Below are 25,185 nucleotides of genomic sequence, written 5' to 3' on the forward strand. Positions count from 1 at the left end.
CATTGATCCGTCCATCTCAGTGTTTTTCTCCCGTTTCCTGTAATGGCTCAAACTTGTGTGATGAAGCCAGTTCGAAGTTGATGTTGGAAATCTGTAGCAGTCTGAACACTTGAGACTTTAAGGGATTTTAAAAACATGGCTGAGGTCTCTGAGCCAACTTACGGCCTGTGAAACCTGTAGGAAGAAACCAGGAAGAGAAAATGAGCATGTTTGAAGAAATGTTCTTTATTCTGACACAATGAAATTATCTAAAAGGAGACAAAGCAGTCAGAACATCCTCATCTGACCTCCAGCATCAACGAGGCCTTTTCTTCCAGAGCACTGCTGCTCACTGGATATTTTCGCTTTCTCAGACCATTCTGTGTAAACTACAGAGATGATTGTGCAGGAAAATCCCTGAAAATCTGAACTACTCGTAGCAGCCTGTCTGGCACCAACCATTTAAAGTTATTTAAACTACTTCATTCATGAGCCTGGAAGTTCAATCTTCAACGTCCTTTGTCCAACGTATCCACTATCCCTCCTATAAAGATGTCAAAACCATCTCAGCTGCAGAGTAATTTGTCGATATCCTGCTAGGTAATCCTGCTAGGTAGACTAAAATTCAAAGCTAGGTTCTACCCCTAGGTGCAGATAACTAAAAAAGAATTTATATAAATGGCCGAAGGAAGACTCAAGGGATTTGGCTGATCGTACCCCGGGTTCAGATTGTAAGCGACGAGACTCATTCAGGATGTTTGATGGCTATGACAGCTGCAGCGAGGAGTCCACCAGTAGCGCTGGGTCAGATGACAGTGAGGATGAGGTGGCACCTTCCATCCCTGCCAGTCCGCCCATCAAGAACGTTGGACAAGTCTACACCTACCCTGATGGAAAGGCTGGAATGGCTTTTTACTCCAAAACCAAGAGTTTGTACAGTTTCCCCTGTTCTAGGGAGTTATTCTTCAAATTTGTAAGAAGCTAGCATCTTGGCAAGACTCCAGGCCAAACCAGCAACAAAAAAGGCCAACGTGGTGAAGGCCCCTGTCAACTTTTTCAAGCATGGCCCCATGGGAAGCCTTGCCTCCAATTTTGTCTCCAAGAAACTCAGCTTGAGCTTTCCCTCTGATATGCTCGCTTCTAATCCTGTCCAGTCTGGCCACTCCCAAAGAAAACCTCAACATATTTAACTCTGACACCTCCAACTCAGCCTCCTGTCTTTTTTGTCAGCGCCACCATCTCCAAACCACACATCATAGCAGATCTCACAGTGTGTAAGAGCACAGCTCCCCCTCTTTTCTGCCATTGCTCTCGAAAACTGAGAGTAGGGGAGACAAAAGAAGAAGCCAAAAAACCCAAATGACGAATTAGAATTTTTCACTGAGCAAATATTTGATAGGATACCCTGAAAGGAAAACCTTCACTTCCAGTCAGCCTATATTTTTAATGGCAACACCAGATTTTAGCACCTGTGACTTCAGCATGATTCTACCAGTATGTTAACACCTCTGCTGGTTTACTTGCAAAGTAGGAGATATTGCATTTGCGTCAAAAAAACAAAAACAAAACAACAACTAGGAAAGTAATTTGAAGATTTCACACTTGGCTGCTCATAATTATGGGCTTAACAATCTGGAGGCAGCGCAGCATGGTACAGCTACAGCTGACAACGTGAGGCTTTAGCTGATAAAGGCTGAGGCAGCTATAAAAGTGTAATCACACTTCTTAAAACTACTGCTGTCCATAGCAGAACTCCACCATGACCTTTACTTTGGCACCTTCCCCAACACACCTCATTTAACAAAAAAGCAAAACAAAGAGTGCTTTGCAGTTTCGTAAGGCAGCTCATTAGCTGTTCTGTGCAACTTTTCCATACCTGGTCAAATGACGGCTCGACTCATGCACCTCCATCTCTGTGCTTTTAAACTCATTTAGTTCCTTTCTAATGGCAGCCTGAACAAAGAAACACACACTTAGATAAAGCACACTAGTACAGATTACTTGAATCCAGTCTTTGTGAGAAATGAACCTTATCTGTAGCTGTTAGCCGAGTCCACGGCTTGTCTGCTCTCCTGTCGTAGTCCTGAGCCTCGGCGACCTCCACGTAGTCACTGAAGCGGATGAGGATCTTCGCCTCTCTCAGCTCCTCGACTGTGGGTCTCTGGCTGAGCTGAAAGGTGGATGAACAGATGGGTGCTGTCCAATCAGCATTAAGTAACTTGTGCTCCTCAGTACAGTTAACTTTGTCTTTTGTACAGTTTTGTACAATTTTATAAAAAACTTCCCCTTTTTTTAATACCAGACCTTACATCCTTACATTCTTACGAACCAGGAGGGTAAGTGGCAGCCAGGTGCTGCTAATCAGGTGCACCCGATTAATTATCAGTAAGTGTAAGGATGTCTACAAACGCAGAAGTTTTTGTAGTTTGCTGGTCTGGACTTTCAGGTGTGTACAGACAAGGACAAAATGATTAGCCCCAACTTACAGATTTCAATTTTTTGATGTGCTTTACCTTTATAATTCTTAAAACACATAAAATCATTAAAACTGCGGGTTGCTGTCCAATTTACACACAGTATAAAAACTTCAGCCAGAGTTTGAGCTGTAACTTGGGAAAGCATCATGCATCAAACGAAATCAGTTTACATGAGAAAAAAATGTCTATGGTTACTAAGGAGCAGATAGACATACAATGTTATCACAGTGTCAAGAACTGGAGTGAGAAATTTATTGAAATTCAAAGCCACAGAGCACATAGCAAGCCTGGCAGAGGTAGGAAGTGAACGACTTTAAAGACTCTGGAAAGAAAACTAGTGAGAGATCTGCCTGATCCTCAGAACAACTGCCAACAAGTGACCAACTTAGCCAAGTGAGGAACTGTTGATACTTCAGTGCGTCTGGAACTGGGAGTCTAGTCAAGGAATCATGAGGAAAGAAGGATATATGAAGATTTTCAAAGAAAACCTCAAACAGCAGCAAAACTGGATCTGCACCGGTGCTTTGTTTTCCAACACAACAACCCAAAATACATGTCACTCCTGTGAAGATCTACCTCCAGAAGACTGAAATGAAAATTACTGACTGGCCTGCACAAAGCCCTGACTTGAATCTCATTGAAAATCTGTGTGGTGAACTGAAGACCAACAAATCTGGAGGAGCTTGAGAGATTCACCAAATGACCTGGGATTGCTCAGAAGATGTGTGAGACTTGTTGAAAACTACAACTCAGTTCAATTTTATTTATATTCACCAAATCACAACAAATGTTGCCTCAAGGTGCTTTACATTGTCGAGGAAAGACCCTACAATAATACAAAGAAAACAGAAAACCTCAACAATCATGCAGCCCCCTGTAAGCAAGTGCCTTGGCTACAGTGGGAAGGAAAAACTCCCTTTTAAGAGGAAGAAATCTCCAGCAGAAACAGGCTAAGGGAGGGAGTGGCCATCTGCCACAGCAGGTTGTGGTCAGGAGAGGAAGACATGACAAAGATGATTAAATGATTAAACACAGAGTGGTGTACAACCACGTAGTGAGTGAATGACTGTAGGCTGTTTTTAAAAGGATACACAGCTGATTGTTAGCATCAGCTAATAACTTTCAAATTCACCCCCAGCTCAGACAGTGAAATACTTAGATACATTGTAAAAAAACCCAGGAGCTACATCTCAGACTCTACAGGCCTCAATTAGCATGATAATGCTAAAATGTATGTCAGAAGAAAAAGCCTGAACGAGTATGGCTTGTTTGGAAGGATTGCTGGGAGAAAACCTCTCCTCTCTTTAAAAGAACTTGTGGAACAATGGAAGTAGAGATGTTTGGAGAAAAGCAAACACATCATATCAGCACACACCAACAGACCAGAACTTCAGTCCATGGCGGTCACACTAAAACAAACACACAGATTTATGTGCTCGATAATCAGAATGACTGTTGCTGTATGGTGGATCATCAGATATACTCTAATTTGACGTTTACTGTGTCAGGTGTTCTTTATTATTCAGTAACATGTGACTGCGATGGAGACGATCTAAGACACACACAAAAACTACTTCTCAAAGGGGTGCAGTCTGAAGAGCGGTAGGTTAGTCTCCAAGGCAACCATGTTCATATTTCTAGTTGGGGTTATGAACCATCTCAGCACTGATTGATCAAAGACACGCTGTCCACATCTTCTTTGCCTTTACCTTTCTCGACAGATGCCTCTTGATCTCCCTCTTCTCCTCCTGCTCCTCCAGATCATTTCGAGCTGCAGGAAACCGCACAGAAAGCACACACACTCACACACAAATCATTTTTATCTGTAGTTTTTTTTTCTCTTTTTCCTTCATGTTATGCAAAGTGACTTACGTTTCAGAATGTTCCTCTGTTCTAGCTCCTCTGCTGTCGGCCTTTGACTCAACCGTCTGAATAAAGGGAAGGAAAGCATCTATTTTAGGAAAGCTATTTTTATATGATTTTAATGTTTATTCGCGCAAGCTTTCAGATCATGCTTATTGCTCTCGACATATGCAAAAAGAGATTTTACTCTTGTGGACAGAAAAGCTGGCTGTGCACGGGAAGTCTTTTTTTTTTCTTATGAAGCAGTATTTTGTGAATTTATTGAGTAGGTACTGACTCAGAGGCACTGGAATAGCAGGATGACAGATAGTGACTGAGAACAGGAGGATAAGAAGCAGAAAAGTTGCCAAAAACCCTCCAAAAAAAAAAAAGAAAAAAAAAAAAAAAAAGAGGTGGACAGTGCAGAGGCTCAAAACATCAGCCAGAGGAAGATAAAGATAAAGATGATTCCTCCAGAGCCAGCTAACAAAACAATACCAACTAATGTTAAGATGTGGAGTTCATTAAGTAATACAAGCAGTTGCACACTACAAGTTGTCCTAATATTATAAAAACCTATTAAGTGGGACCAAAGAGCACAATGAATATGTAGGGTAATGCCCCCGGCCATATATTACAGCGAGTGGTTATAGAAGATGGATATTTACTGCAGTAATGATGTAGCTAAGTACTGTGTGTGTGCTTTAGATTTTAGATAAATTTTAGTACATTTCATACATTTCTGTATATAAAATGTGGACTTGCCACTATGATATCAAACAATATTAGAGTAGAATTTTGCAACAGCATGGATTGCGATAGAAATATAACCAAGATGAACTATTTTTTGCGACTGAAATTAGCTACACGGGCTGTAAACATGGTTAGTTTTGCTAGCGAGGCAACCTCTGGTCGTGAAGGAAAAATGCTTGTTCCCAACTGGTTGGTGAAGGTTGATGTCAGTCACTGAGAAAATGACTTCTAACACAGACATACAGACCAATCAGTGAGCTCCTGGCCACCACCTGTCGTTAGAGGAAAATGTGTAGTCTCCAGCCGGCTGGTAAAAGCCTCTTTATGATTACTTTGGTCACCAGCATATTGCTGCAGTCATAGTTTGAATGGAAGTGACGGACTTGTCTATAAAGACTGACAAGCTGCTCTTTGAGCCACAGTGGAGCTGAGAAAACACACACTGGAAATGAAAACTGGTAAAATAGGATTGTTTTCAGCGACAAGCTAAAGCGTTCTAAAAAATTTACAGGGCTCCTCTTGGCAAAGCAAAGTGTTTGGCACAACCTGATTCTGCTAGCTAAAGCTGTTGTACAGGACAGGGTAAAAAACAAGAACTACAGGCAACCCTGGATATTTCCTAGCTACCAAAGTAATCACTCAGTTTTCTCACAGGTTTTTGCAACCGGAAGAAACAGGAAGCACTACTAACGACTCAGGGAATACTCGCATTTCCCAAAAAACGGTGGTTGTGTCACGTGTGATGTGATATGATGGACAACTCTTGAGCAGTGGGCATTTTTATTAGAAACCTCATTAAAAGTTTGGCACTTTAAAATAGGACTAGATGTGACCTCAAGTGGCCATTCATGGAACTGTAGCCTTTAGCATTTCTGCACTGGCTTAAGTTGCCACTTGGTACAGTAAGAATGATTCAAATGTTGTGTGATGATTTTGACAACATTTTGTGTCTGTACACATCTAATGTAGCCTGCACTCACCTTTACAGTCACGACACTATTCTCTTTTTTCTGTTTTATTTCGTTTTACACCCCCTGCTTTAATCTTTCCATCTCTGCTTTGCGTCATCCCTTCTTCTATCATCTGCTCCTTGCAGCAGCCAGGTCGCCTCTATCACAGCTCGCATGGGTTGAAACACTTTGCAGGTGACTCGATGTGCATGTGATGAGCGATGTGGGCGTGTGTACCGCTCCTCCGAGTGGCTCGGTGCCACATCAGCATGTGTGCTCTTAAGTCGGAAGCTCACCTCGTCAGTTTGGTGGCCGTCTGTTGCCGGGATTCGAGCCGCTCCTGGTCCGAATGCAGTGGCAGGATGTTCTTCTCCTCCAGCTCTCTTTTGGATGGACGGTTGCTCAGCTTGATGGCCAGAGAGTCTTTTCGTAAGACCTTCATGGCCAGTGTGCCTTTATTGAACATATTGGCAGAGGAAATCGTATCAAAGTTAAGCAGATTGAGGCTGTCGCAGCCTCCCAGTAAGAGGCACACAGTATAGATCTTCTTCTGCAGTAAATATTTTTGTAATTCTCATTAATGTACACGTCTCTGTCCTCTTTATTGTTTTTCAGGGTTTCAATGTAACCTTGAAGACCATGGTGGGTGTAAGCCAAATTTTAATAAAGACAAAAAGATGCTTACTTGTAAACAGTGTATCATCCTCATCCTCTTCTTCGTCTTCCTCCTCCTCCTCATCTTCCTCCTCGTCTTCCTCTTCCTCCTCTTCCTCATCCTTGTACATGCCCGGCAGGTCCTCGTAGTCTGCCTCGTTAGGGAGGTTCTCTTTGTCATCGTCGCACTCGATCATCACCGTGGGAACGGCGTGCATCATGGAGCTGCAGTTTCAGAATGAAATGGTAAACGTGTCACACAAACATATTCACACATACACGTTCACTGCTGTGTGAAGTGAGGGTTATGGTTATGTCTGAAGGCCTCTACCATTATGGCATAGACAGCCTCAATGACTACAGACCTGTAGCCCTCTGTAGTCCTGAAGTACTTAGAGCAGATAGTGTCTCAGCACATCAGAGACTGCTACCCCCTGCTTTGACCCCCACCAGTTTGCTTACAGAGCAAATCCACATAGGATGTCATCACCATCACCCTTCACAGAGCGCTGAGCCATCTGGAGAACAGGAAGAGCTACGCAAAGATGCACTACAGCTCAGCATTCAACACCATAATGACAGACATCTTCATCCCCAAACTGGACCACCTTCAGATCCCCTATTGGAACCTGCACGATGGTTGGGCTCATCTCTGATATAGATGAGACGGCGTACAGGGTGGAGGTAGAAAACCTGTCCACTGGTGCTCAGAAAAGAACCTGAAGCTGAACATCCTTAAAACAAAAGAACTCCTAATGGGCTTCAGGAAGCACAGACCGGTCCACTCCCCTCTTATTATAAAAGGAGAATGGGTGGAATCTGAGAAAGAATAACCTGAGGCTGATGCTGGTCTTCCTCCACTCCTGAGTGGAGGGCGCGCTCTGGATTTTTGGAACGCAGGAGCCACTACTGAGAACAGAAAGGCTGCGCAGAGGTTAATTAACACTGCCCAAAAACATTATTGGCTGCCCTGTCGCTCCCCCATCGTCCGATCCTTCCCTCCTGCCCCTGGAAGATCGGGTGATGGTCTCTTGGGATGGGATCACAGGTGACCCCGTGGACCCTGCTCACCACCTGTTTGACCAGTTGCCCTCTGGTCAGTGCCTCAGGTCAATCAGGTCACACACCTCATTGACCTGAGGCACCTGTTAAAAAACATTCTCCCCCGACACCCCACCCCTGCCCACCCACCTCACCGATCTGAGCCATGGTCTGAGTAACCCTGATCACTCAGTCCACTCACACACCGACTCTAATTCAGACTGTGAATAGACAGACTAAATAGTGATACTTAAACAGACAGTGCAAAGACAAGTCTTTTCTTTGCACTACCTCCAAGCACTTTGCTCTCCAATGTGTGCCTCTCTATTGTTTTGTATGTATTCCTCTAGACCAGGGGTAGGCAACCTTTTTGATGACGAGTGCCATCTAAAGTTTCCTCAGAAGTCAATGTGCCATATAATTGCATTAGCAATAAATTGAATAACGATCTATATTAACAGTTGCTGTGCTGAGCGGAGAGCTCAAATTTCAACATCGCTTGAAAAAACTGACAGCTAGCAACGTCCCTCTCACCAGTAGGCTAAGTGATTTTTAGCCAATTACAAGTTGAATCTGGTAGTCGGGTTGTTAGCTAAGATGCCGTCATTAAGAAGTGGTACAACTAATGTGTCTATGCGAGCTAATTTGCGATGTGCACCGCTGGCCCGGCCATTTATTTTTTAATGCACCCTCTCAGATTAATTCACTGCGTGTCGTGCCCAGGGCTGGACTGGGACAAAAAAATCGGCCCGGGCATTTTGACTACAGACCGGCCCACCAGGTATTATAAGAAAAGCCATAAAGCCTTTGAATGAAAACAAACGCTGTTGTGACAGTGATGTTCACTGTCTTGTTGGTATGTGTATGATTTCTATACGTTGTACATCAGATAAAAACTTTGGTTGTAAGATTCAGATAATTATTTTTTAAAAGCGAGACATTTTAAATGAGAATAAGAAAGAAAAGTATGTCTTTGTGCCCCCTCTCCCTGTTAATGTCCTACCTGGCCCCCCTGGCAAAACTTTGCTAGACCCGCCCCTGCACAGTTACCAGCTGTCAGCTATGTAGAAAAAGGATCCTGGTGTTATTTGTCTCTCAGAAACAGTTCATAGCTTCCCTTCAACTCATTCATGTCACCTAAAAGGTAAACCTGTTTCTCCATCACCTGTTCAGCTCTGATGATTCAGTAAGGACATCTCCTGGTTTCCCTCTCATCACATAACCAAACCATATCATGACCAGCAGCTTTACAGCTGTGGCTCCAGCAAAAATCAGCTGATACTAGAAATTAATATTAAATACATTCTAACAACAGCTGATCAAGCTTAAACGCGCTGCTGTTTAGCGCGACATCCGCTGGTTTCCTCTTTCTGGCGCAAAGTGGGCGATAAACAAAGGAGAGACGGGACTTGCGTCAGCTGATCATTGATCAGTTTCAGGATTGAATGAGAGAAGAAGAGTCAGCTGATAGCGTAAAGGCGCAGGATAACTCCAGCTTTGTGTCTTTTTCATCCTAGCTGAAGTACGGGACAAACTGTGTTCCTTTTCAGCTCAATACGAAACGCGTAATATTTTCTCTGAATACGGGACGATTCCGTTTTTTACAGGACGGTTGGAAACTCTACTAACTAACCTTATGAATTAAATAAAGTAAAATCATAGCACCGACCCAGCTGTGTAGAAACTCCGTCATGTAAAGAGCTACACCTACTTTGAAGAAAAACAATTTTTCACTGTGGACTACAGGCAACTATGGAAAGACCAGAACTCAATCTAATCTTTTCTGAATGTGAATCCTTAAAATGCCCATTCAGGTGGGAGCAGATCATACACACTATTCTGGAGTCAGACACTCCATCCAAATCCAGAAAGACCCTTGAAAGCCAAACAGATGTTTCAATTTGTTTTTGTAAAACGGATAGCTCTGCCTTACTAAAAAAAACAAAAAACACACCACCTATGGTTGTGTATGTGCTGCGCAGCCATATTCTTCCTAGACAACTGTCAAAAAAATAGGAATATTTCCCTATAAATTACACATTTGTGAATCTTAAAATGGCGTTGTGCTTTCCGTGGATGACTTTTGTGAGTTGGTGTGAAGGATTCCAACTCAGATCGTGATTCTATAGCAAAAGATCATCATAGTCACTGTAGGAGCTCTTAAAACATTCACCTTACACGTCTCAGAGTATCACAACCTAGCCTGGATAAATGGGAGGTCATCTGGCTTCTGGGTCAGTTGGATCTGCTTGGATCCCTGTGATGTAAATTTCTTCATCAGACAGTGAGCGAGGGTCCGTGTGGACATCAGCTTGCCTGTCTGTTTTTACATTACAACACACTACCTGTGTGCCTGGGCAGCGGACTTTAAAGAAGTATATAAGGAATGACAGCTGTCCATGTTCAGAACAGAGTAGCATCCGAGCTTTCAACTTGGTGCCAAGTCAACATACAGAGCCATCTGCTTTGGGAATAAGGGGGCCGACACTCTTCCCTACTTTTTGTGGCACGGGGGTTGGTGCTTAGCAAAGTTGCCCAGGGCTGGATTTAGTACAGAGGGGACTGGTTGATTAATCAATTGGTCTTTCTCAGTTTTGTAAAACTACTATATAATCAAACAATATTTTTTTTAATCATTTTTGTAAATTTTTGTTTAGTCCAAAATATGATTGTCCCAGCTTCTTTATGTTACAGGCTCGTTCTAAACGATCAATTTAATGAGCCTTTTGACTTTTCGCTGATATTTTCTTGACTTTCTGGCCTCTGCGGTGTGATCCTCACCTCTCAAACCTCTGCATGGTGAGGGCCAGGGTTTTGTTCAGCTCCTCTATGATTCGGCTGGGCGGGTGGAGAGGAACAGGCAGGGTCCCGTACTGCAGTGAGTGTGCACCCATTGGAGCATGGCTGGGAGGGGCGGGGCACTTCTGGAAGGCGATAGAAGAGGGCTCCATGCTCCCTGCAGGTACGGAGATCATGAGCTTCTTCGGAGGTAGAGGAGGAGACAACTTAGCCGACATGCATGGCAACTTCACGGGGGCGCCGTCTGCACGAGGAGGTGGACGTGGGAGGATTAGGCACACGCGCACTAATGCGGTTGTGAGCACGCATGGAGACACACTCACCTGTAATGTGATTGGGTAGCCTGTTGAAAGGCTTGGGTGGCAGAGCGGGAGGTTGTTTGTGTAGCGTTGGAGGTCTGCAGAGGGTTGATTCAGCACCATCAGCCTGATATACGATAGACTTCTTTGTGGGCGGAGCCTGACTGGATTTCTGGGTGTGGTCCTGTTGAGCATCACTAGGCATTTGAAACTCCAGGGAGCCTGGGGGAAACAACAAAGGAGTCAGAGACCACTGTGAATCAAATACCTAAAGAGGTTTCAGTGGTTCTGAGGCTGTGCTGCCTACCTACAGCTGCTCCTGCTGCTCCCTCCATCAGCTCACTACCTTCAGACTCCGACAGGCTGGAGCCAAGCACCGAGGAACGACCATTCTCTATCTTCACCTCCTCCCGGATGGTCAGAGATGCACCATCTGCACAGAAAGATGCACATTGGTGTTCAAAAGTAGGTAAAAAATGAAAAAACAGAGCAAAGGATCTCCTTATGTAGCATTTTTTTCAAATTTTGCTTAGAGAAAATATGAATCACGTAACAGTGTAGTTTTCAAAGATAGATAGGGAGAAACACCCAGGTAGAGCAGCTGGATGTGAGGGAATGGTGGTAAGGATCAGACAGGCACACATATTCCTAAGCTCAGTCTTGTCATGATAAAGCTGACTGGTGTGCTGTAAGTAAACTTGTCACTGGATTTACTGACACTTAAAAAATGAGTTACAACTGTGCACAAGCTTGCGTGAGTCTTTGGTGCGCTGCAGCACTTAAACAGCACCACCCCACTGATGACAGAACAATGTGAGAGACTCAAACCAATCAAAGTGCAAGAGAAAAGGCATGAATCACAACTGAGAAGCTGCAACCGGAAAAATCTTACTTTACATTTGAATTTGAATCTAAAATCAAAATCAGGCCGCAAACAAAGAGAACAACTAATACTACAACACTGGCCACTTTCTTTCTCACCTTCGCTGTGTGGAGCCTCACCTTTCTCATAGACCTCCTTTAGGAGTCCCTTCTTGATGAGCTCCTCTCTGCTCTGGCGAGTGGACATCTTCCTTTCCAACACTGAGGGAGCACAGAGGAGGAGACGTCAGAAACGACTAGAACAGGAAGAAAGCTGCTGCGCTGGATGCTAACAGAGTTATCAGGATCGAGGAACGAGTCAGCTGCAGCAGCTGTTTCTTTGGACTTGCTGCTGCTTCCAGCACTGCTGCTGTGTGCCAAGGAAATATCATGTGACTGACCCTCTGAGCTGTCAAATCAAATCAAATCAAATCAAATCACTTTTTATTGTCACATCACATGTGCAGGCACACTGGCACAGCACATGCGAGTGAAATTCTTGTGTGCGAGCCCCACAAGCAACAGAGATGTGCAAACACAACAACACAAACGAGCAAAATACAAGAATGGCCAACCTGAAACTAATAAATATATGTACAATATACAATAGTGTATGCATTTCTGGATGTGTATACTAAATATTTTCCTACGTGTGTGTGTGTGTGTGTATACACATTTTTACAAATTAAATAGTAAAAAAATAAAATAAAATAATAATAATAATAATAATAATAATAATAATAAAATATATAAAATATACAGAGTTGAATATGTGCAAAACAAGTGGCATTTATATACAGTATGGAGTGCATAATGTTGAAGTTCCAGTAGTGGAGGTGAGGTGTCTATGACGTGTTCAGCAGTCTGATGGCCTGATGGAAGAAGCTGTCTCTCAGTCTGCTGGTTCGGGACCGGATGCTGCAGAACCTCCTTCCTGATGGAAGCAGTCTGAACAGTTTATGGCTGGGGTGACTGGAGTCCTTGATGATCCTCCCCGCTTTCCTCAGGCACCGCTTCCTGTAGATGTCTTGGAGGGAGGGAAGCTCACCTCCAATTATCCGTTCAGAGCACCGCACTACTCGCTGGAGAGCTTTGCAGCTGTGCGCACAAACATAACACTACCAGTTCACTGATCCTCTGACAGAGATGCCTACTCGCCTCCTCACTCCTAAACATTTCCCGTAAATAACACTTTTTCATTTTCTAGCATATCCAGCATGAGCTGTGAAAACGTATCTTTTCCAATGCCATTTTGATTGGTAGGGTTTGAGACAATATCAGTAAAGTGTTAGGGTGGGGGAGTTAATAAAAGCAATATTACAATACTACAAGTCTTTTTTTTTTTTTTTAAACCCTGACATACACTATATCTAATGAAGTCATTTAATGGCGTTTGTAATGCGTTTTTCTGTGTTGCTTTCTAACAGCTCAGTTTGGTAAACTGATATCTACACATCACCCACACACATAGTAATGCAGGATTATTGTCTAACTGATGCATTTTGTCTTATATAGCCTTTATGGAGCAAAAGTCTTGAACTACCCCGTGGAAAAGAGAAGCAACAATTTATTAAAACGCGCACAAACACACATGAAAATACAGTATTTAAGGCAAAAACTGAGTTTGTAAAATTGTAACGACCTTGAATGTCAGTATTTGGTAAAACCACCTTTATTCTTCAGCAAGAGCTGAACTCTCTTAGGGCAGCTTTCTAGTGACTTCTCTTCTAGGAGTAACTCTTGAAGCTCTTTTCTGAGTGGTTTCTGTCATATTTCAGGCTGTATATCACAAAATCACTGGGTTTTCATTAGAAGTTAGCGAGCGTGGTCTCTGCCTATTCAGCTAACCATGAAAACCCCCCCAAAACAATTCTAATGGTCGTCAAACCACATCTTTATTTATGTATACACTGAGGTGTCAACACTCATTGTTAAGGGTACAGAGGCGCTGGTCTAATGTTGTCTTTATGGGAAAAAGCCTCGAGAAGTCTTCAAAAATAGTTCTTCAGGCTTTTTAAAGGACATTCAAAGCTCTTCTTTGGATGTTGCCCCCCCTTCTGTTCCGTTTCTGTTCCCACGTTGTTTGAGTCCAGGCTGTGGGGAGGCCAATCCATGACTGACAGTTCCATACAGATATGCTTTTACTGGATTGGCAGTGTGTTTGGGTTCGCTGTCATGCTGAAAATGAAGCTGTTGTAAAACAAATGCTCTCCATTCCAATGTTTCTTTGAGAATCACCTTGTTGATGCAATAATACTATTTTATGTCTGTCAAACTTTGTGTGATCTTTGATATGTTTCATAGATTCAGCTAAAGAAAGTGGAGAAAAAGTGCCCAGGGATACAATGTAAAACTGGTTCCGTATATGTTGCCCCAGTGTCAATGTATTGTAGTCATAACTGTCTGTGTTTCCTACAGTAAACCCTATTCAACCCCACAGCTATATTTTTACTTGAAGCACGAAAATCTGGATAATCCAATGCACCTTGACTGCATGACAGCAGGGTGCAGCAAAAGCACACGGTACACGCAACGTGTAGCACCTGTGCGCACGTACACATGCTATAAAACGTATACTGTTCATTATCTGGGTGCAGAGAAGGCAGGAAGGTTTTCAGCAGGGTAAAAAAAAAAGTGTAACTGCTATGACAGCTGGGGGAACAGCTTGGCTGCAGGAAGCCTCTCTTCACCCCTCTGCTGCGTGTTTGCGTCGCTCAGTGAGAGCAGGATGTAAAATGATTCAGCCAGCTGAGAAACAACAACAACAGCGGCTATTTCGGCATCCAAATCCAACACTTTCCTTCGCTTCACAGCTTAGTACTCGCTGAATATTGTAGCCCCGAGCCAGACATATGAAACTACTTTCAAATTTGCTCACTGCTTTGAATGAAGTGTTAATTCACTGTTAAAGAGACAACACGTCGGCTGGCGAACTCCATTTGAAGCTCACTTGTTGCTACGGCCAACATTAATGATCAATTCTTCCACAGCTGCTGTGTTGGCATCTCTGAACAGCAGTGGAATTAACAGCTTTCAGCAACAGCATTTAAAAAAAGTCAAGTATAAGTTCATTGTGTAAGAACACGAATACACTGATGTCTGGAATAGCAGTTTGGCTGATCCCAATGTTTATTGCATTTATGCATTTCATCACACCACCTGAGAAAAAGCACAAATTCAGTCATTCTGATTTATGAGGCTGGATCCCAAATATACAAGGGCACCAAAACTGAAAGAATACAAATCAGTTACTATGTTTCCGCTGTGCTGACTATTCTTTATCTGTAGAAAAGTCTTTATGATGAAGACGGAGCCTGTAACAGCTCACGAATTTGACTAAACAAGTGGGAGGTGACGTTTACCTTCTTGCTTCCAGCTGTTAGCAGAAGTCTTTCTTCTGAGTTTATTACATACCTGCAGAATCAGAAAGCAGCAGGATCCTCTATTGAGTGGATACACATGTGAGAGAGCAGCCTCATTAATGACTGACAGCGATGCCACTAATGAGGATCTAACAGCAAATGGAGTTTTGCACTTTTCTTGACATGGATGGGCTGTCACACAGGTCAGCCCATCCACGTCACAGGTCAAAGCTATAAGTTTGAACATCCTAGGTGACTTCCTTCGTGAGTTATCACATTCACAAGATTTTCAATAAACTTGACCTCTGACTTGAGGTCAAGGTCACTGAACTTCAAACTCCAGAGTTTTAGTGGATGCACCTATGGTATCAATTTGAAAATTAATTATTCTTCACTTGGATTTTAGAGCTAAATAAAGATGCTGCATTCATGGTCTAATGGAAATGTCCAGGATTCCAATCCAGCTACAAACCTTTGCATTCGCATTATGTATACTTCCAAAATTGAATTCAGTGGACAAATGAAGGTTGATATTACTTGTTCCTGCTTAATATCTACATACAGCCATTCTTTGCTTATATGACGTATCAGACTATAATGACTGGACTCATGAAATCTCCCTGTGCATAGCCAGACACAACCATGCACAGTAGACTTTTGATGCTGACATTTTAAAGGACAGCGTCTCTCAAGGCTGTTGCTAGGTGTCAGAGATGGGAGTGAGGCAGAGAGGACAGAAAGGCGCAGAGCTGGCTGCCGACCTGCAGATGTGCTGTTTACAGAGTTTTGGTTCTCACCTGCAGACGTCTGCTTAAACTTCTCACTCTTCTTCTTCCTCCACTTCCAGGGTTTGAACAGACGACCCAGGGTGGCGAATTTGCTCCGCCGCCGGATGGGGGGCGTGTGCGTACCCGGTACCAGCGAATCAGAGCGCATCGCTGCCAACCTCTCCACTTCCTCAGCTGAAAAGACAACATTAACAAGCAGATAAACAAAATGCATAAAAACATTGTTTTTGTGGTTTTGACTCACTTAATTTTGCGCTTTTTATTCCAACGCTTAGCACAACAACGTATTTGTTCGGATATTTGGCGTTATGACGACTGACAGTTGGCATCTGGGTGACTGATATTGTCTGAGTTCTTTTTTAGGAAGAGTGTAGCACAAATTTGAAAACCTGATGCCTTTTCTCAGATAAACATCGCCATAAAAGGAAGACCTTCGGGTAATGACCCAAAAATTGTTTTTTCAAGAAATCATTCTGGATAATGATCTGATTAATGACCATTTTATTAAAGCCTCAGCCAGGTGGGCACAAAGTAAATGAGCTATTATTCTATAGCTTATTAACTGATAATGGGACCCTTTTAACCCACAGCTAAGTAGAACAGATGATCGCTGCTCTCTGCTTCAAATGTCAGAGGACATTTTCTGCCAGGGGGGTTTTGCATAATCAAGTCAGGTAAAGCTTATTTGGATCGCTTTCAATCACAGCTAATGTGTCAGGTGGCCACAGCAGCAGAAACCTTATGTAAGAAGGAGGAGAGAAAAACTTGGACAGAGAGGAGTTAGCCAGCTACAACACAGACCAAAGGGGGGGGGGGGGGGGGGGTTCAGTGGTGAGAATCTGATAGAATTATAACCTCTTCAACTGTGAGCCTTCCCTTTCCCATGTTTTCCATTAACCCTCTTCCTCTGAGCTACAATTCCCCCCACCCCACAGGGACTTTCCTCAAAGTAATCATGCTGGAGGCCACTCTATACAGCATGCTCCGATTTTCCATTTGAAATTACACCTTTCCCATTACACACACACACACACACACACACACACACACACACACACACACACACACACACACACACACACACACACACAACATCCTCTACAAAACAAGGGCAGAGCCAGCAGCAATAAAGGGGGGGAAGGAAGGCAACATTTCAGCAGGCAGCAGAGGATGTAAACCTGCACACACACGACAGAAGCATGCAGTGCAAACAGATACTTGTCAGACAGATGAATGGAAAGATGGAAATGAATCCAAACACATGGAATGTTTCGAATTTGGGTGAAGTAAACTTAATTCAACTGGGAATGTTGTACAAGTAATTGAGGAATGACAGGGAAAATCTGGCAGTAAAACATAGGAATGTTTTGCAAAATCATGTGCGGCTCAGAGTCAAAGATGCTTGTTTTCCACATCAAAAGCAGACAGATGTGGAGGTTCTGGACGCCTCCTAGGTGAGGTGTTTCAGGCATGGCCAAATGGAGGCAGACTGAGGAGAGATTACATCTGTCAGCTGGCCTGGGAAAGCCTGACTGCTCCCCAGAATGAGGTGGCTAAGGAGAGAGATGTTTGGACATGTGTGTTTAGATTGCTGTCCCTGTGATGTGGACCCCGATAAGCAGGAGACAATGGATGATGGATGGATAAAAGACTGTTGTATATTATCACTGCCTTCAGTTCTATTACAAAAATACAGTACGACTTGACCATCAGTCTACCTTTAAGTCAAAATCTTTGAAGCTGTGTTTTTGCCAGTGATTTCTCCTCTATTTGAAACATTATCAGCAGTTGATGGACAAACCAGCCATGTGTAAACTGATAGGCAGCTGCAGACGGGAGGCGATGACATCCTTCGGGAGGCCTTGTTGGAAGAGAGATGTCAGTTCAAATCTGCACCAACACTGTACCTGCCATTGAGAGTTCCTTCAACAACATCCAGTCAGCCCCCCCTCATCCTCCCCTCCCTAACCCCTCAGTAGACACTCTGAGTCTGTGTAGCATCCCTGTGTGAACGTCAGAGCTCACGGAAACCTCCCTTGCACAAAGGCTCTCTCAATGAAGCGTCTCCAGCACCTAAAGCAGTAAAATTAGTGTTTCCAGGACAACAGTGACATCATTCGACTGCAAAAAACCCCCAAAACTATGCAGATTTTGAGGTGATGACATACTGTGTTTGTCTCATCTTTTGTCTCCTTACACAAAAGGTGTCTTCTCCCTCCTGGTGTAGTCCAACCCCCCCTCGCCACAAGCAGTGGAGCGAGAGCAGCAGTGAGTCAGAGGGCTCAGACTCACACTGCAGGGAGACATTCTTTCAGTCTGACCTGGGGTCTGTTATCTCACTGATGCCTCAAAACACTGACTCACTGAACAACAAGCTCGAAAACAACTTGGTTCAGCCAAAACAACGATGCTGGAAGGCCTGTGTTACGACTGAATTTCTTAGCTGATTCATAGTTTTAGTTTTTCTCTCTCTCTCTTTTTTTTTTTAAATGGCCTTGCTACTGGGCATCAAGCAAAATAAGACTCGCCACCCCCCCAAACTGCAGTTCCTCTGATGGCCACTTGAGGCTGTCTCCAAAAGAGTGTCAGTCCCGCAGACCATATAAAAGATGTGAGTAGCTGTTGTGATGCCATCCACTGGTTTCTTGACAGTGGATGGCATTAACATTTTCACCATCACTAACTTAGCCAATGAGCAAATGTTTTTGAAACTAACGGCTTGTTAATCACAAGGCATGAAATTCACTGACCAGCAGTAGCCACTGTCATCTTTTTATACAGTCTATGCTGGCACCAGCTGTTGCATCAATTGACTTGACTTGTGTTGATTTGTGGAGGAAAAACAAGAACGCCAACAGTCTGAAACATCTTCAAGTAAACAATAAATGAAGAGGAAATGTTACTGTCACTGCAAACCAGTTTCTTCATTACTGAATTTACTGAAAAATGACGTTTTTGATCATCTGTTGAAGATCCTCTGTCAAGAAAACTCCAAACGAGTTCTGGTTATCTCTTCTCAAACAAATCGTGCCAGTAAAACCAGGTTTTGAAAGGGCTGCTCACTAAATCCCCGGTGGCTGATTAAGCAATTTAAATCAAGTGGCTGAGTTTTATTAAAGAACAAAGCCTCCACTGATCCACACGCTAAGGTTTTCAAATAAAACCACAAGCTGATTAAATGAACAGATTCTATGATTAGCTATTGATCTCTGTTATTTAAGCCAGAGCAACTATTGACGTTGTGTGTGTTTGAGATGAACTGCTGCAGTGATGGCTCCATAAATTGATTTCTGTATTGACAGAAAATTCATCAGCATCAGTGCAGATAATAATCCACCGACAGTCTGAACTTGAAGTGATAGTTATAGCAGTTAATAAGGGAAAAGACTAAACCATACGATGATGTTTGGTTTGTGGAATCCAGTAAGACAAAACCAGAAAATTTCCCAGCTCTCTATATTAACTGAAACTATAGCGATCCGTGCGTGGAATGCCCTGAACTTCTGCTTTCACGATGCAAACAGGGAAGCAAAACAAAAACTGGACTTGAAATCATGCGCTTACAGTGAAGCTCCAGCCACACCACAGCCCCGTGACAGCGAAGAAGACTCAGCAGAGGCTTTCAAACAGCATCAGCTATTGTTAACCTCACTGTAAAGTAAAACAGATTCAATACAGGGATCTGATCTGAGCGCTGACCCCGACCCCCACCAGCAGGCAGGGAGCGATGAGCACAATCATTTAAAAAGCAGGAGTACTCCTCCTCCTGCTCTCAAAGCAACCTGAAGCGTCTCACCGTCCAGCGGCTCGGCTCCTCGGCAGTTGCTGCAGATGTGTTTGATCTCCTTGCAGTGGATCATGAACGGCGTGTTGTTGTTGTTGTTCGCGGCGGGCTCATGATGATGCTGAAGCTGATGCTTCTCGGAGCTGTTACGGGACTTCATCCTGGTCAGGCAGAAAGCTCTCCTTCTCTTCCTCAGCTCCCCCTCTTCGGACGCCGGGGTTGAGGATGTGCCGTGGGTCTTAGGTCCGGACCACGAGCACATCACGTCTCCTCCACAGCCCGCCATGTTTGAGCTGGACTGCAGGAATAGACCCTCTCGCCCTCTGCTCCGCTAGAGGGGATTTCAAACGGTTTGCTGCTCTGTCCACCCCCTGCAAGTCAACCAACATACGACGCTGTTTCCCCTCAGTTCCTACAAAATAAAAGCCCACAAGCTGTGCTCTTCTTTTTCAGATCTGCAACCAAGCTGGTACCTTCACAACCATGTCACCAGGTTACACGCGTCCCCGGCCACAAATCTTTCGGTGAACCCCAGCCAGCTAGTTTCTACGATCCCCCCTCTCTCATCAGACACATAAAGGAATGTGTACACAGGATGAAGAGTACTGACTGTATCCTACTGAAAAAAGTAACCCTCACAACACACCTTCACTCGCTTCTTCTGCTGGGAGCTGCAGCAGGTCGTCCTCTAGGGAGGGCAGCTTTTGGCACCTTCAAAGTCTTGTGATATGAATCCACTGTGATAGTGAGCTGCTGCTACTATGTTTTACCTCCCACTTAGCTTGAACATCTGAACGTCTCAAAAACTAACTGCAGTGTTTTCATCCTAAATTTGTTGAATAAAAAAATGCCAATTTTCTGGCAAAGTACTGGAAGTACTCAGCCCACACTAGCCTCAGCAGTGTGAGAAAGAGGCAGGAAAAATGAATGACTCCTGGATGAACCAACTGCGCATGGGCCCCTGGACATGCCTACTGGATAATCCGGCCCAGGCCACTTCTTACACTTTATTTAAACAGCTGTAGCATCTAAACTTGTACTTGTTTTTGCCACAAGTTTGGGTCTTGTGGAATCTTATATTAGTCCATGTTTTATCCTTTGAATCGCCTCTTGCATTTGCCATTAAATTGGGAAGGGAGACACAACAGTGTCAGAATGAGGCTCTCTGTGTTGTTGTACTTGTTTTTGCCACAAGTTTGGGTCTTGTCTATTGTCAGGCTAACAGAGAAAAAAAAACTCCATTATGCCCTGACCATGCACTCCACCTGTATCATTTCCTACTCTTCCTAGGATAATCTCTCTCTAATCTTAACCAAACTGGAGCTTTCATGCAAAATATTACAGAAATCCCTGTTTACAACACGTACACTACAAAAAGCAATAAATCACTGAATGCAATTCATGGTCTCTGCAGAAAAATTGAATAGTGACATCAAATAGGCGTTACTGTAAGTTGTCATCTTTATGTGGAATATGTATTTGGTGACAACAAAAATATTGCTCCACTTCAACCTAGAAAGACCAAGAAAAATAATCAGCCACATCGCCCCCTTTACCTATTAACTAAAAAAAACAAACAAACAAACAAACAAAAAAGAGTGTTAAGTAGAAGGTGAGGTGGAGGTGAGCTGCAACGGAGCTTGCAAGTTAAAGCTGGTTAAATAGCACTCCCTATATGGTATTTGTCAAATGGACGAGTAGAAGATTTGGAAGAGGAAAAAACGCATATCTACAGGTTGAAATGTTTGTGGCTCCACTGACTGATACTCAGTGTTCCATTTACTGTACCCACCAATGAACCATTATATGAAAATTCAAAATACAAGATGATTGTTAAAGCACATGATTAGCTTGTGTGGACAAAAAAAGAAACAGCATTGACAGCATGCTTGCAAATGTCCATTGCTGGCTTACATAGCGTAATATGTATTAGTTTACTACTGATAAAAGAAGCCAGACTTTTAGCAAATAGGATTAAAGATCCAGGTAAAAATAACTTAATACATTCTGAGAAACCTAATGCAAAATATATCTAAAGCTGCTTTTTTTGTTGCAGCTAATGAATTTCAAACAAAACTGATTGGTGGCGGAAAAATGACAAGGTACTCTGCATTTAAAAAACCCCCACAATGTAGGCTTAGATGTGCTTTATTAACAAGAAAGCCTATAATCCTCTAGGCATCGTTAGTCTGGATATCATTCGTTTTTCATTATTTTATTTTGAAGGTCCACTTCCTTTCTGGGTTCCACCTATTTTTCCAGCCTTAGCTTTAACTAGCTCCAGCCCCCATCTCCGCAGCCAATCACAGTCTGCACGCGGATCAATGACGCGCATTCGAGTCGCCGCTTTAGCCAATGAGGTTGAAGCACGGACATTAACGATGTAGTATTTTAAACCAAAGAAGGAAAACCTGGAAAACCAAGGGAATGACTTTTTACATTCAGAAGCAAAGCCACGTAGTCTGCCTGAGTGTGACACGAACAGCTGTCCCTTTTATGTGTTTGAATATACGCTTACTGGCCACTTTATTAGACACACTTTGCCAGGACCTTTGCCTCCTTTTCAGCTACAGGCTGTAGGGTGGCTGTAGCTCAGGTGGCAGAGCAGGTCAGCCACTAATCAGAAGGTCAGTGGTTCGATCCCAGGCTGCCTCCTGGCTGCATGCCAAATATCCTTGGGCAAGATACTAACCCCATGTTTGCCTACTGGTGGTGGTCAGAGGGCCCGGTGGCGCCAGTGTCCGGCAGCCTCGCCTCTGTCAGTGCGCCCCAGGGCAACTGTGGCTACAATGTAGCTTGTGGTCATCGCCTGTGTGTGAATGGGTGAATGACTGAATGTAGTGTGAAGCGCTTTGGGGTCCTTAGGGACTAGAAAAGCGCTATACAAATGCAGGCCATTTTCCATTCAGAACGGCCTCTAAGACAAAGACTAAAGTGCTGGAAACATTCATCTGAGATTTCTGTTCATGTTGACATGACAGCATCATACAGTTGCTGCAGATTTGTCAGCTGTTATGCATGTAAGCCACCTTGCGCTTCATCACCTCCCAAAGATATTGGATTGAGCGTCTAGTGCCTGTGGAGGCCACTGGAGTACAGTGAACTTATTGTTATTTGTCATGTTAAGATCAATCAATCAATCAATCAATCAATCTTTATTGATTTAAACCAGTTTCAAATGATCTGAGCTTTGTCACATGGCATGTTATCCTGCTGGAAGGAGCCATTAGAAGATCAGTGAGCTGTGGTCATAAAGTGATGGAGATGGTTACTCAGGTCTGAATATTGCAACATAAATCAAAACTCATCAGACCAGGCAACATTTTTCCAACCTGCTACATTCAAATTTTGGTGAACAAGTGCAAACTGTAGCCTCAAAATCGAATATATAGATATAATATAGTGCTATATTATCCCAATAGATCATTTCACCATACCAGTGCAGGGTACATACCAGTTCTACCATTCCCACCATCACCTGATTATTGCATGTCTGATCATTGGGGTTCCCTCTCTAATGTTGTAAGGTTGTTACTTTACAATATAACGGTCCTTTAGTCAGTGTTAATTTGTAAATAACACTGAATTTGAAGTGGTATGAAACAAAAATAAATCCACAGTTTTACTGGAAGCGACTAACTCTTCCAGGTTGCAGATTGAAATCTTGAAATGTTCTTGAGGTTCACAGCTGCATAGCTGTGTGTGAGTGTGTGTGTGGGTGGGTGGCTGATCAGTAAAAACAACAAGAAAAAATGACACACATAACAGATCCAAGATTTAAAAGATGAAAACAAAAGTTAAATTTGGAAAGCCTTTTAAAAATAAGCATGAAGAGAGAAATTTGCATATTCTCTGTGGAGGCCAAGCAAGGGTCACAGCCTGTAGCTGCGACTCTCTGCCAGCAGGTGGCGCTCATTTACAACAAATAGGTAAAATACATTAATCCATCTTTCTGAAACAGTGACAGACTGAGCTGCAGGGTGCTGGCTGGTTAGGAGGAGTCACTGTCTAATCATCTGCTATCAACCTCATATTGCAACAGTCATCTGTGATGCACAGGAATACACTAGTAGGCCTTGGATGTGCGTTTGTGTTTGACTGACTAGACCTGTATTTATACAGTCAATCATTTCAGGCTATTTATTGTGTGAATTGTGTGCGGATGCTTACGTATTTATGTAACACTAAGATTAACAAAGCATATGCTCCATTTTCCTTGCTGCAAACGATGAGTCATGGAGGATTTCAAAATCAAAGTACAAGGCTGTGTATTACAAGATGAAAGGCGCACTGTTAATTGAACAAGCCTTGCATCTGGAGTGATCCCGCCTCCTTCAGTATCAGACCTACAGCTCTCACACTTAGCTGAGAGTAAAAACAAGGGCGTAAAATAAAAGAAATGTCCTTTAAGAAGACTTAGAGCAATGAAGTGGTCGGATGAAGTGGATGAGGCTCAATTTAGCAGGGATACAAGTGAGGACCACCATGACTCCTTAAGTGTCACACAGGTGTCTCCACAAGCTTATTCTGATGACTTGCCTGATTTAATACCTCTCTTCGGGTGCTGCTGCTTCCTCCAGTGAGGAGGAGATGGGATATAAGAGCAGCGGTGGGTGAGGACGATCAATAAATCTATGCCCCCAACTAACTTACACATACGCTAAGACTAAATATGGCTGGAAGGCGAGGTGGGTTCACTGTGCACTGGCAGAGCTCAGACTGTAGGTATGATTCACATTACTGGTTTATACTTGCACATTTAATGTATTCAGATATAATGTATCAGCAGTGGGACTACTCATTATGCATTGAGTCATATTATCATTTATAGTGCCCTCAAAAAGAAAATAAAAAACATAAAAAGTGTTGCTCTATGCAGTAGTCTAAGCAGCAACATTAGTTTCCCTTATAAATGACATGCTTTTGGCAGAGTGTGTCATTTCTACAAACCATTTATTGTCACATTTGCAGATGTTGTAGTAGTGGTTCTATTATGCTTGTATTTATTTTCTTTTTTACTGTCATGTATACACTCTACAACAAACTCCAGATTGATAAACTGCTATATGAGTCCAAGCATACAATACACGGAGCTTAAACTTAGCTTAGCAGTTCCACTTTGAAGGTCTACTTGTTGGCAGGAGACGAATGATTAAGTGCATAGATTAAAAACCAAAATGTGGGACTTCTTTTCTGAAACGTTTCCACTGTAAACAACAACATGAAGGCGAGTTACTGTGGAACAACACTCTTGTGGAGCACTTTAACCTGTACATAACTTCCTATTTTAATCACCAGGCCTGTGGTGCTTTTTCACATTCTTTATTCCGTATTTAGTGGTGATTCGGACACAATTCTCCTGCAGATACAACTTTTGGTTATGTATGGGTGACACATGTTGAATGCGAATGCGAATTGAGAATGTAACACGATGAAATGACCACAATCTATATGAAAAAATACAGATGTTAATGATCACTGTAAAGTTTGTTTGAGATTGTCCTGTCCGCTAAAGAGGAGATAGGGTACATACAGACACATAAATACATACTCTACGATCATTACTGTATGATGTTAAGGCTAGTTATGCACTACT

At 43.1% G+C, this 25,185-nt stretch overlaps 1 protein-coding gene across 1 annotated transcript; it reads right to left on the minus strand.

Annotated features, from left to right (window-relative positions):
• Positions 1–95: 95 nt before the first annotated feature.
• Positions 96–19,875, minus strand: phactr1 (phosphatase and actin regulator 1). The gene is made up of 13 exons (XM_085376030.1): positions 19,602–19,875; positions 15,815–15,979; positions 11,797–11,877; positions 11,102–11,227; positions 10,819–11,016; positions 10,478–10,739; positions 6,687–6,880; positions 6,298–6,454; positions 4,329–4,384; positions 4,166–4,227; positions 2,009–2,149; positions 1,856–1,932; positions 96–174 (listed from the first exon to the last, which is right to left on the minus strand). Exons 1-13 carry the CDS (start codon positions 19,873–19,875, stop codon positions 159–161), a joined length of 1,809 nt encoding a protein of 602 aa, XP_085232156.1. The 3' UTR covers positions 96–158.
• Between the last annotated feature and the right edge of the window lie 5,310 nt (positions 19,876–25,185).

Source organism: Diplotaxodon limnothrissa, linkage group LG17, assembly GCF_057381915.1.
Source record: "Diplotaxodon limnothrissa isolate DT_005_m linkage group LG17, D_limnothrissa_male_GT1.1, whole genome shotgun sequence".
Classification (NCBI taxonomy): domain Eukaryota; kingdom Metazoa; phylum Chordata; class Actinopteri; order Cichliformes; family Cichlidae; genus Diplotaxodon; species Diplotaxodon limnothrissa.